Genomic DNA, 14,275 nt, shown 5'->3' with positions numbered 1-14,275 from the left:
CAAAACATATATTACTGCTCTACAATTTGCACTTCTCGACATGCATGTTTTCGAGACAAAAAGTAAGTTCAAAGACTAAAGCCCGAAAATCAAATTTAATTTGTAAATATATGAAAAACGTGTAAGCCATGTTATAACTAGTATAGTTTCTTCTTTTTCATATTTTCTTTTACCTTGTGATTGTGCAGTAGAAGAACCACATAAAACATAAATGCTAGATAAAGCGTTCGTGTATATTTACACACACAAATAATTGATGGTTAGAGTAAACAGATGCATCTGAAATAGTGAAGGATCTGAAAGTGTTATTTTGTTATTTATCCAAGTGTAGTATAACTATTTTTTGTGTATGTCGTCAGATATTGTCTTTCACAGTTTTTTGGGGGTATTTTGCTGTTTGAAATAAAAGTTATGCAATTGGATCTCTGAATGATGTATTAAAATTAAACCAAAATAATCATGTGACACTATGAGCATTGAACCGATTCCAATCAAGGAAGATTTTGTAAAATTATCATTTAATTTTTAAAAAGGATAAATCATGAATCGACCAAAATAAACAATTATGACATTCTGAAATCAATTTTGAGTATAGCATATGCATATTCGTTTGTATAACTTAAGTTGCATTTTTTTGTCTACAAGTAATAATTATCTGGAATGAATCAATACATAAATCTCACCTTCACATAGTGAAATATAGAACTTCAAATAGAACTTCATGACCAGACAATCATTCTCTCTGAACAATCTATAGAGTGGATCAGTACATATATCTGCATTATTTAGGTAGAGTTAGAAATCATCGATTCCACACTTGATACTGGAGAGGTTTTTTTAAGTATGGAAGAAATATGCAGTTTTTTAAGTATGGTATTCATTATTTGAATGGTGCATGTATTATGTATGTGCCCTATTAAAAGAAGCTTGAAACTTTCACTTGTACTGACGGTTTATGGGATTGGTAAGATAAGAAAAATATGCTAATCAAATATTACTATTTATCCTTTCAGAACATCACAGTAGCCCATTTATGTTGAGCAATTGTTGGTTAATCGTTATAGCATGCTGTTAAAATTTTGATTTTCATTTAGTCCTAATGATCTGTCGAATCGTATTAAATTCATATCACCCTTAAATAGTTGGCTGATTTGTTTAGTGGAACGAACCTAGACCCTCTAGTTTTTTTGTAAGTTTGTTTCTTGTTCTACCAATATGCGCTTTAGTCATCAATTTATTAATTTTGAATTTATTTTCAAAATGTCAAATTCGAATATCTATATGATTTTAATTTTCCTATAGTCAACTTTCCATTTCTGTGTAGCAACATCCCAGCGGCACCAGCATATGGAGTATATGTGTCTCAATTGATACGTTACTCTAGAGCTAGCTCAAAGTACGTTGATTTTGTTGAACGAGGAATACTGTTTTCTCAAAAGTTGCTAAGACAGGGCTATGAATCAATCAATACAAAGTCACCACTCAAGAAATTTTACGGTCGCCATCATGAGCTGATTGCCCATTATGACAAAAGTGTGTCAGAAATCATATCTGATATTCTTCCTCAGTCATAATAACCTTCCATCATTACCGAACTGAACAAAGAAATAACACGACGGGTGCCGTATACGGTGCAGGAAATGCTTACTCTTCCGGAGCACCTGATTTCACTCCCGGTTTTTAATGGAGTTCGTGTTATTTCTTATTTATTATTCATAACTGTTGATGTAAATGTCCTTTGGTCTTTTGAGTCTTTGTTTACTCCTTGGTTTTGATTGTTATTGCCTCTACAATAGTCAAACATTTAAGTAAATATACATCGTGAAATTTTTATCAAATTTCCAGTCCACATAGATTTTTACAGTAGAATGAAAATGCAGCTTTAATGACACTCTTGCCAATTTATTTTCGACAGAGGACGATATATTTGGTTCATTTTTCGGGAAAACTTTAGCCTGGATCTCGAACGATGTTGAGGTCTTTGTAACACCATGACAATAGGGATTATGGGTAATCTTTTAAAGAAATATTGGATAACTCCTCCCTTTACGAAATCACTTAGGGAGAACATAAGCAATAAAGTGCTTTCAAGATTGTTGGGAAAATATAGTGCATTTATATCGTCTATCAAACAGGTATACTTTATCTTATGTAATTCGGGTCATTTGTATTTACAAACATATGCCATGTGCATTGGGTTTATCTTCAAATTATTGATAAAAAATAGCGCAAAGTGCATTGCGTCTTTTGAAAACTAATTCCAAACTTTAACTCTCACGGTTCCATGGTCATATGTCGGATTTTGGCGGCTAAACAGTCAGAAACAAGAATAATTAACTAAACATGATATAAACTTTTCCTAAAGTAGAAAATGGTAGTTTAAACCTGGTTTTATATTTAGCTAAATCTCTAACTTGTATAACAGTCGAATAAAATTCTGACAATGAAGTATGGAAAAAACCAGACATAAAAGGTTAAAATGTCAGAAATAAGGGTACAACAGTTGTGTTATAATCTCTTAAAACAAGCGTGATTATTTTATGTATTGATTGAAAAAGAATATAATGAGATTATTTAAAACACAGTTTAAAAATAAAACAGTAAACTTTTTTTTAACATAAAAGCTACCGGTGAAATAAAAAATGCAACTATTATGAACCTTTCATTTGTAAAATAGAATAGTGCATGAACATTTGAGAGTAATTTGAAATGTAAACACCAAAAAAAAACCATATAAACGTTTATAAATACCAATAGTTAAGTGTATTAATTTTGAACAGAATATAAGCATTGTATTTCTTTTAAATAATAAAAACGAAGGACAATATCTTTTATAATTTCTCAAATAACCAATTATCATACAATATCAGTTATAAAAATGAACCCAACACAGCAAATGAGGTGATGTAGCATACATTTTTAACCCTTCTGGTTCGCATTCTTGTTCTTTTCTGTCCCCTAGTGGTTCTTGTTCAATTGTGAGGATATTTCGAGCGTCACTGTGAGTCTTTTGTAGACGAAACGCGCGTCTGGCGAATATACACAATTTAGTCCCTGTATCTATGATGAGCTTATTTACAACCACTGGGTCGATGCCAATGATGGTGGAGATTTATTTCCCCGAGGGTATCACCAACCCAGTAGTCAGCACCTTTGTGCGGACATGAATTATCATTGATATGGTTATATTTATAAATTGACTGTTTACCAAATTTTTGGATTTTTTTAAATACTAAGGCTTTTCTACCTCAGACATAGATGACCTTAGCTGTATTTGGCAAAACTTTTAGGAATTTTGGTCCTCAATGCTTTTCAACTTCGTACTTTATTTGGCCTTTTTAACTTTTTTGGATTCGAGCGTCACTGATGAGTCTTTTGTAGACGAAACGCGCGTCAGGCGTATGTACAAAAATTAGTCCTGGTATCTATGATGAGTTTATTTACCTACATCTGTTGTTACTTGAACGTCGCTGTTGCTATCTGAACTGTGCCATGTTTCTAATTTAGCTATTTTTGAATCATGTAACGGGTGATGTTTGCATAGGTTAGCAGGGTATTTTAGCCCTGATGAAACACTGAATACTATCATTCGGTTAACTGTGAATTATTTTGATAGATTTTCATTACCCTGTTTTCTGTTTTGTACATTGCATAATGTGACGTTTACTAAGCATTAACATACTACGTTTGTATTGTACATAACTTTCATGTTAAAAAATCCGTAGGAGAATTAGAAATCAAACTTTTATATTCATATGTTTATTTGAAGTTATTCAACATATTATCATCATAATATGCCATTGTTTCTCTATTATTAAATAAATTTGTACTAACTTAAGTGGGCAAAAGATAGTTGTTACATTGACTATTTTTTGCCTCAGCGATTTATAAATTTTGAACAGCGGTATACTACTGTTGCCTTTATTTACCTATGAAAGTATATAAAAATATTAACTTTTTAATTTGAAGAATCATATTACAACCTTTACTACAAAATATATCGAAAAATTAAACTGATTAAAGTATTAAATAATACCGATGAAGAATGACATTTCTCTGTCTAGATGAGTTGAATGTTATATTATCTTATCACTTAAGACTGTCTACAGTGCAAGTATTATCTGATCATTCTTTCTCTAGGCCGTATCTTGACAGTATACAATGTTGAACTCGTTATTACTTTTGTCATCAATTTTAATTCAGACTTATGGTCAAGCATTTGGGTTCTTAACAGGAAATATAGCTGATGCACGTATGTTTTTATTATATTTATTTCATGTGATGTTGGTTTTTTTTTTTCATAAGGCAATGTCTTACTTTTGAAAACAAGAAACGGCAGGTAATATTACGCTGTTTATCCATAAACATTTGAAATAAATTGGACAATAATCCCTACATTTCACATATTGAGAGTAGATGTTTTTTTTTTTAATAATTGGTTTTTCAGGAGTGCGACCAACTCTTAAAAAAACACTTGCAATATTTATTTAGGAGGCCATTATAACACATTATATTTGAACTATATACTCAACATGTGCATTACATAATTTTCAACGCCAGAACAAGATCAGTCGAAAATTTCTAAATATAGCCTGTTGTTTTATTATTTCATTAGACTGTTGATTATTTGTCAGAGGTGGACAGATGATATAGTTTTAAATTTGAAGCAATAGTTATTTAGCGAGAAAAAAAGTGTATATCATTTCCAAACTTTTTGAACGAGAGACAAACTATACAAATTAAATATTCAACCAAACAACTCGGATACAGAGTGACAACGCCAAGTTAAACGAAAAACGACAAACGACAAAAAGACCGACAGCCTTCTGCCAAATACAAATAGAAAACTGAAGACCGAGCAACACATACACGACCAAATAATCGGGGGGATTTCATGTGCGCTGGAAGGGTAAGCATATCCTTGCCACACGTTTCTCATACTGTGTTGTTCATGCAAGAACAAATCCGATGACAAGTCGATAAAATATTTTGGAGGAGTCACTTTCGAGAAACTTGGATAAGATTATGGTTTAGATAATTGCATCATATCTATCTTCATATGTGAAACAGATATCCAATGAAAGTCAACCAACTCGTTAAAGCGTCAAGGAAATTATTGAAAGGATGAATTCATTTTATAATCCGTATTCACTCTATAAGTGAGATCGATGTGTATTGGTATTGCTCAGTAGTTGAATCTATGTATTGGGGATCTTAAAATTTCACAAAATCAAGTGGTATTCCAAAGCCGTAAAATATACAAGCCTTCTGATTTAGTATGATAAACGAGCGTGTTGTTTATAATAATCTTATCAATTGCAATTGAATAAAGATATTTGAAAACCAAATCAATAATAGCATTGAGAATAAACTCATCATAGATACCAGGACTAAGTTTTGTATATACGCCAGACGCGCGTGTCGTCTACAAAAGACTCATCAGTGACGCTCGAATCCAAAAAAGTTAAAAAGGCCAAAATAAAGTACGAAGTTGAAGAATCATTGAGGACCACAATTCCTAAAAGTTTTGCCAAACACAGCTAAGGTCATCTATGTCTGAGGTATTAGCCTTAGTATTTAAAAAAATCCAAAAATTTGGTAAACTGTTAATATTTATAAATATAACCATATCAATGACAATTCATGTCAGCACAAAAAGTGCTGACTACTGGGCTTGTGATACCATCGGGAAAATAAATCTCCACCAGCAGTGGCATGGACCCAGTGGGTGTAAATAAACTCATCATAGATACCAGGAAAAAGATTTCCAAATATGGGTACGATCATCAATGCCCTAGGGTAGACAAACCGAAGTGCTTCAAATAATTTCAGCATCTTTGGTCATAAAATTTATAATTATATTCATTATATTAATTATTGCATGACGGCAGTGCTAACTTATGTGCAAGGCTTCAAATTTTATACACTTGATTTTCGCAAAATCGTCTTAAGAAGACAAATTGTTAGCACTAAAAACGGTTCTTTTCGTGTTACAGTGTTAACATGTATTAATATTTCACATATAAGGTTTATTTAGGGGTTTATCCATCATTAAATTGTATCATGACACCTATACAAGACATAATTGAAAACGTTTATCGACAAATGTAGAATTAGTACATACCATTAAAATGCTAACCAAAAACAAAGGTTCAATCCACCAATTATTCTTAAAAGTTCCTGTACCAAGTCAGAAATATGGCAGTTGAAATCTAGTGTCCGTTTATATGCATGTTGGCGTTTGCTTTTGTTGTAGTTCAGTGGTTTTTGTTTTGTTCTCTTGCTGCTTTCTTATAGTTCATGTGATTTCCTCTGTTTTTGGGTCCTGGGCGTCACTGATGAGTCTTATGTAGACGAAACGCGCGTCGGAGTATTAAATTATAATCCTGATACCTTTGATAACTATTTTTCTTTGCTACCCGGATTTGCTTTTGCTAAATCGAAAATAATTGAAAATGACTATTGAACAGTCGTATACAACGTTGCCTTTATTACACATATTCATATAAATCAATGTTCCAACCTTTTGTTTCGAGTAAGACATCGTAGTGCAAGTTAGTATACTTTTATTAAGTTATAATTATTAAAATAAATGTAAGATAAGGACATTTGTATTATACCAATGTTGTTATATTTTCAGTATGTACGGATAAAATGACAAATTGTATTTCCTTTGACCAAGGAGCTTGCCAGGACCCCTATACAGCATGGGCAATGGAAAATTGTCGACACTTTTGTGGATTCTGCCAAGGTGAGAAACATGCAAGTATAATGTTCGACCGATCAATTTTGTTTAAAGTAATCGTTAGCTTTCAAACAGGGATAATACGTGATACATAATATCATATAACAATGCATTGCAAATGAAGCATTTTTCCGTATTGATCTTTATCAAGTACGCTCAAAGCCGAATATTTGAAATCCAAGGATATATAAAAAGCGAAACATTTGAAGAGGTATTTGACGAATAAAATTAAAAAGGTAAAATCCATCTTAGGTTAGCTTTGCCTGAGGGAGTTGAAACCTTAGTTTCTTTATAATTTCAAATAGATTTAGGAAGATGTGGTATGAGTGCCAATGAGACAACTCTCCATCCAAATAACAATTTATAAAAGTAAACCATTATAGGTCAAGGTACGGTCTTCAACACGGAGCCTTGGCTCAAAGTTTATTAACGGGCAATTTAAGAAGGATGGGTTTAAATCATGTCAGTACCGAAGTACTGACTACTGAGCTTGAGATTCCCTCTGGTACTAATAGTTCACCAGGCAGCAGAGTTATCGACCTAATGCAACAATACATATAAACGAATAAGTTAAAAACTATCGTATTGAAAGCAAAACAAACGGATATAATAGGAAAATAATTTAAACGTGGGCTACAGCAGTCAACATTGTGCGTAAATTCAACTCCAATTGTACTGTGTCAAATTCTAGCCCTTAAAAATGGAAACCTTAAGAAGGCTCCATCAATGCTTATGATCATGAAGGTTTATTCCACATCAATATAACAATACTATCAAATATGTTCCTATAAAAAATACTGATAACTCTTCCTCGTTCTTTAATTGGTTAGACTTTTCGAATTTTAAATAAAATCCTACACCAAAATCACGCAGAAAGTTCCTTTCACAAAAACGTTAATATACTACCAAAAAATGTATAGGTAACGAAATACAAAAACTTTATTTTTGAAGGAATGAGATTAAACTTTTTTTGTTTATTTTATCTTCATGATTATATTTTATTTTATCAATGTGCGTTTATGTCATTTAGTCAATAAACCACCAACTGCAGCAACTACATCAACTGCAGCAACTACACAATCTGCTACTACAGCATCGCACGTGATAGGCCCAATAACTTCGGCACTACCTTGTGTCGACACCAGAACTGACTGTGACATCTTCGGGAAATCTGTGTGTACTGATCAAAAGTATATTGCGTGGGCTAATAAAAGCTGTCGTTTATACTGTAGATTATGTCCAGGTAGGCATATAATGTACATCCAGTATATCAGACATTCAATGTGCATAAATTTCAACTGAATATATTGTCTTTTTAATCCGAATGTGAATAATTTTAATCATATTTTCCCATCTAGTTCTGCATTTAAGGATACATCTCATATTAATAAGTTTGTAACTATATTTCTGTTAAGGTTTTGATTGTTTAAATTTTGAGTTATTTAAACTCATAATCTTCAGGTTATTAGCAAACATTGATATCATTCGATTGATCATATTCCGAATTACATCAGATTAATTTTTCATGAAATCTTCCGAGATTGCCTGTTTAATTCTTAAAATGTTAGATAGAGTCTCCGGTGTTTTTGCCTTCTATGAATTTCTTTGCAGCCATGTTCTGTATTTCTTCACATCTCTAGATTCTTCGTATGATGACGAGCATGCTATGATATGCATATATGCCTATTGTATGGTGATATAATTGACTGATCATGCTTAGCTATCTACGGTTGTTTATAGTTATTATATCGTTGATATTTGGTGTAATTATAGTATTGAAGGCCTTCATTTTTGTTTTGTTATGTTTTTATATGCAGTACTTGAAAATGTTTCTTACATTACATTCTAAATGTAAAACAGATTTCTTAATTTTTTTCGTTCGTCCGAATAGTTTTCCTGTTTTTATCTTCATCAAAAACATCCAAGCTAAAACATGTGTCTTTATAAATGTATGAGACTAAATCACAATAAAAGGGCTATATGACCAAAAGTGATCTAATAGACAAATTCATCCAAGGTCAACTCTGTCTTGGGGAGTTATCTTAAATCTTTATACGGAGAATTTATGAAAGATTTGTTATAGATCATTTAAGTTTTTAAAAAAAAGCACTGACTATTGAGGCATCCGAAAAATATATAATGATGCTTGTCATAATATTATTTGTTCATTGCATAGTAATACAAAAGATATATATATGTTCCTCATACATGTACCTTTATTAGTTATTTGAAATTTTTTCAGCCAATATGTTACCACCCATCACAACTATATCCCCGGCGTGTATGTATAAATATTCTTTTTAAATAACTTGGTGGCATTTTGATTTGAATGTCATTTACTCTTTAAAATGGTAAATGTTACACCAATTATTTTTTTTTAAATCAAATGAACCAACAAACGCTATTATATTTACTGATTGATTATTAGTGTTTAAAGCCATTTCAAGACTAAAGGATAGTTAGCTCTCTTGGTGGCAAGTTTATTTTTATTAAGGAAAATATCTGAATGTTCATTCCTTCGGAAAACTAGACATTCTAGTTTATTGATATCCGAGTCGTACGCACCTATCACGTGCTGTGATCGAATTAACAATATAAATGTTAACGGTGCATGCATGCTGTAGAAAGACTACTCAGAATACTTAAACCACTCAGCCACCACGAATTCAACACAATAATGTCTATATAAATATTAAAATTAGCAGGATCAATTACTGATAAGGTTTTGAATAAATATGTTGATGAGATAATTAAAATCCAAGTTTTAAAGTGAAAATATACGATAAAATATATAAAGTTTTCTTCGCTCTTTTTGTAGTATGTGTAGATAAACATGACGATTGTAAACAATATGGAAAAGCTTCATGTCACGGAGCATATTATAGTTGGGCAAAAGACAACTGTAGACAATATTGTGGGTTTTGTGGTGGTGAGTATTTTTTTATTCTTAAGAGTTTATTAAATCAAAGAGATGCTCGTTCATTAACTGTAAACTTTTACTAAATAGGATTTTTGGTTTTGTCTCCATAACCACTGCTTTTAGGGCTGGTAATCAAACTCAATATTGATATAACCTCATATTTGTAGACTAGGAAATATAAAAACAATTGAAACAATTGAAATTTTTTATGATAACATTCATATAAAAATAGTATATTATTTTTATGGTTAAGCATTTAGCTTTTTTCGAAAATAAAATATAGAATAAAATATATTTATCTTACAGGACCAACAACTGTGAAACCCCCATGCAGAAATAAAATACAAAGCTGTTACCGATATCCTGGAGAAATATGTACAAGTGATAAATACAAAGACTGGGCAGAGGAAAATTGTAACCAACATTGCGGCTTCTGTTCTGGTGGTAGTACTGCTGGTAAGAAGCCATTTCATGAAAATCATCTCTTTGGTAACACTTTTAGGAATTATGGTTCTAAATGCTCTTCAACTTCGTACTTTTTTTTTTTTGCCTTTTTAACATTTTTTTATTCGAGCGTCACTGATGAGTGTTTTTAATTAACAAAGACAATTGCTGTAATCCTTTTGGAAGTGATAAAACTTGTATGTCACATTCATAAAGAAAACTGGTCATTCTTGAATGCGCGAAACATTCGTTGATACATGTGTCTGTATTTCTGTAAAGAATAATTCTAACAATCAAACTTTTAAACACAAGATGTATCAGAGCATATTCATGATCATCTGTTCAAACCTTGAACATTTATCTAATTAACCTCATTTAATTTCTGAACATATTATAGCTTTGAAAATACACAGTGTCATTCAATGATATGAAATCTGGAGGACTTACAGAAAACAGGAAAAATAAAAATTGCATATTAAGAAGTTTACGCATACATTGAATGCACGCAACAACAACACAAATCTGTCTATTTCCTATGTTTTTGTCATTATCCTATCTCCGCTATATAAAAAAAAAGCTTAATTGCTCTTCACAAAAATCTTAAAGAAATATCATCTTTGTTGGTGTTGAATTGTTTTCACATTGTTTTCATTTAAATTACAGGTACACCTTCAGGTATGTGTAAACAGTTTTAGATAATTTTTTTCATAAATAAGGTGTGAATTATGAAAAATATGACAGTTGATGTCCATTCGTTTAATGTGTTTGAGCTTCGGAGTTTAGTATTTTAGTGCTTGTATATTGGTTGCTAGACGAATCGTCCGACTTCTTTAAAATTCAATTTACGTCATAACAACGCCGGAATAGAATTATTAACTTCGTTTGTAATTAATTGGACCAAATGAGGGCTCAACATAAGTTTCCAAAGTCGTATGAACGACATGCTTGCATCGGTGTATCCTTCCATCTTTATTGTGCAAATATGATTTTTAAATGTACGTTTTCAGTTTTGTGTGTGTGTTGTTTTGGTTGTTGCTTCTATTGTAACATGAATCAAGATTAATTACTGGAATTTAACGTGCGGAGAGGCCTTACATAGACTTTGTCTGTTGCCCAATTCAATTCAATTTATTTGAATAAAATATTGTTTAAACTAAACGTGTATCTTGATATACTTTGGCTGCATTTCTTTCTAACCAAAATTTTGTAAACGTTGTGTGGCGTTTGTTGTTGTTTCCTAAACGATACGAAAGTAGAAACAAAAACAACGTTTGATAAGTCTTTACTGACCCTGTTTGAACTTTCAATTATGCATGCACATGTTGTTGGTAAACAGATATTTTACAAACATAGAAAAAGTATATCGTTTAATCAAGTTCAAGTTAGAAACAAATGTAGCGTTTGTACTAACAAACGACGAACAACAAACTGTAGACGCATGCTTTAGCGATTGCATAGTTTGTCAAAATTTATGTAAACTTTGCAAACGTATGTTAGAAATTTTACGGACGCCATCACGAGTTGGTTGACCATTATTGAATAACCGTTTCAGAATTGATATCGGATATGTTCCTAACGTCGTAGCTACAATCCCCTTCCCTTTGATGAATGTGACCTACCGAATTCGACTATTTACCGGATTTGTTATCACATAAGCAACACGACGGGTGCCACATGTGGAGCAGGATCTGCTTACCCTTCCGGAGCACCTGAGATCACCCCTAGTTTTTTGGTGGGGTTCGTGTTGTTTATTCTTTAGTTTTCTATGTTGTGTCGTGTGTGCTGTTGTTTGTTTGTCCTTTTCATTTTTAGCCATGGCGTTGTCAGTTTGTTTTAGATTTATGAGTTTGACTTCCCTTTGGTATCTTTCGTCCCACTTTTAGAAACAAATGATCAAAAGATGTGCGCGCTTAGTCGTTTGCATCGTTTGTGGTAGAAAGAAATGCACCCTTTGTAACCTCCTTATATATGCACTAATTAGGTTTGAAAATTACTTATCTTGTAATTGTAATATTGTATAACTATTTCCTTTACAATTTGAACGTTTAATTATACTCAGATTACTTAAATCGTTTGCAATTCAATACAACAAAGCGGAAACCGCAAACATGTTACACAAAACAAGTGACAGAAACATTTCGCTGATATATTTTTATCTCTATTTTTTCATTGTAGGAACAACTGCAGCGAACTACCCTGGTAAATAGTTTGTTAATTGATCATTGTATCATTAAAGTAAACAAAAACTGCCTTTCTTCTTCTTCAACAATTCCATTACCCTATTAGTTCTAGTAAACATGTATACATAAACTCACCAAAGATACCAGGATTAAATTTTGAATTTATGCCAGACGCAATTTTCGTCTACATTAGACTCATCATTTTTCGCTCGAATCCAAAACGTTAAAAAGGCCAAATACAGTACGAAATTGTGTGAATCATATCATGTTTCAGTTATAAACTCGTATTCAAAATGTTGTCTTAACTTAATTAATTAAAATAATATACAGTAAATAAACTCATCTTATATACCAGGCTTAAAAATGTATACGTCACATGGGCGTATTATCTAATGAGACACATAAGAGGCGCGGGATTGAAAAAAAAGTTCAAAAGGGCGAATAAAGTACGAAGTTGGTGAGGATTGAGGATCCCAAATTATGAAAGATTTTGCCAAATACAACTAATATCGAGGCTATTCATAACGACGTATAATTAAACCCTGATCACATTTAATTGTAATTTAAAGATAGAATTGTATGTTTTCGTAACATATTTTTCCTATATGACACTTTGTAGCCATTTTGAAATAATATATTTAAATGTTTAAATGGAGAAAAGAATTATAAATACTACATGATCGTCCGAAATATCAAGGATGCGAGTTATATTAATCGTTACGTTAAGAGAGTTCAATTATGCTTTGAAAAGTCAGTTACAAATTCCAATATGTGTATACGTTTCAAGTTACTGTGGATTGGAAGAATGACATTATGATTACTTCTCGAGTGTGTTTTTTTCAGTTATAGGAAGAAAAAGATCCATTTCTTTGAAAAGAAGCAATGTACATGAATTTGAGAATCGAAAATAACATCTTCTCTTAGTCCCAACATCAGAAACCAAGATCAACTCGTGAAACCAAAGCAAAGTACAATCACCATGAAAATTCCATACGACATTATTCATTCAACTTATCATTATCTGTATAAAATTTAGTTCAAAGACTGTAAATCTACGAAAAATAAAAAAGATGAGTATTTTTTTCACATCATTATTTCAATTTCAAGGTAATAAAAAGCATGTACTTATGACAATAATTTCATAAGTAGAAGGTACCTTTTACTCCAAAATTCTTTCTGATCATAGTTTTATGGAATAACTGGGAGAACTTCTACGTTACCATTAAAGAATTTATAAGCATAAAAAAGGCAACAGTAGTGTACTCGTGTTCAAAAGTCATAAATCGATTGAGAGAAAACAAATCCGGGTTACAAACTAAAACATATGGAAACACACCAACTATAATAGTGTGAACTTATCACAATTTACTTGAGATATATTTAAACTCTGATATATCACTTGGGCATGTTGAGTATGAATATCATGGCATTAAAAACTGAAGATTAATCAAACCGTACACAAATAACAACACATTAATCTACAGACTGTGCAACACAAACCTTGGGTGATCTCATGTCCCCTGGAAAATGGTAATCACACGTAACACTCGTCTTATTGTTCATGTGAGTACAAAATAGGTGATAAGTCTAGTTCTGTAGGTCACATTCGAGGTCAAAAGAACGGGAATGTGGGTGTGGTTACAATAATTAGAACATATGTGTCGTCATTTGTGAAAAAAAAGTAGAGATAGGCTTTCAATTATACCTGATTCCCTTTAGTACAAGCCCATATAAATAGGAATAAAGACTATCACTGGTGATGTTCCTGACTTGGAACAAGCATATGAATCGTCTCATATGACAGCATTTTCTACAAAAAAGGAAACGTAGATACAAATGTAATAGATCTTGAAAATCCGAAATTTTGAAGATCCATAATCTATTCAAACTGGTGACAACTAGGTTAAACAATTAGTTATTAAGGGTTTGTATGACATCTATTTTTGAAATATTTTAACAACAAACAAATCAGTATTCAAATATAAA

The 14,275-nt window shown here is 31.8% G+C and overlaps 1 protein-coding gene across 1 annotated transcript; it reads left to right on the top strand.

Annotated features, from left to right (window-relative positions):
• Positions 1-4,098: 4,098 nt before the first annotated feature.
• LOC143071983 (uncharacterized) lies at positions 4,099-13,375 on the top strand. The gene is made up of 9 exons (XM_076246720.1): positions 4,099-4,252; positions 6,641-6,751; positions 7,776-7,988; positions 8,988-9,026; positions 9,564-9,674; positions 9,972-10,121; positions 10,773-10,784; positions 12,285-12,308; positions 13,133-13,375. The coding sequence occupies exons 1-9, from the start codon at positions 4,162-4,164 to the stop codon at positions 13,198-13,200; spliced, it is 819 nt and encodes a 272-aa protein (XP_076102835.1). The 5' UTR covers positions 4,099-4,161; the 3' UTR covers positions 13,201-13,375.
• The last annotated feature ends 900 nt before the right edge of the window (positions 13,376-14,275 follow it).

The sequence above is a fragment of the Mytilus galloprovincialis genome, chromosome 4 (genome assembly GCF_965363235.1).
Source record: "Mytilus galloprovincialis chromosome 4, xbMytGall1.hap1.1, whole genome shotgun sequence".
NCBI classification, from domain to species: Eukaryota; Metazoa; Mollusca; class Bivalvia; order Mytilida; family Mytilidae; genus Mytilus; species Mytilus galloprovincialis.
The sequence above is the reverse complement of the archived record's forward strand: the minus strand, read 5'-3'. Positions and strand labels throughout refer to the sequence as shown.

Bases quoted from the DNA above. Each gene is read 5' to 3' on its own strand.
- LOC143071983 (XM_076246720.1), top strand. From the start codon at position 4,162: ATGTTGAACTCGTTATTACTTTTGTCATCAATTTTAATTCAGACTTAT. The intron at 7,989-8,987 runs GTAGGCATATAA...AAATTTTTTCAG, and splicing joins ATACTGTAGATTATGTCCAG to CCAATATGTTACCACCCATC. The intron at 9,675-9,971 runs GTGAGTATTTTT...TTTATCTTACAG, and splicing joins ATATTGTGGGTTTTGTGGTG to GACCAACAACTGTGAAACCC.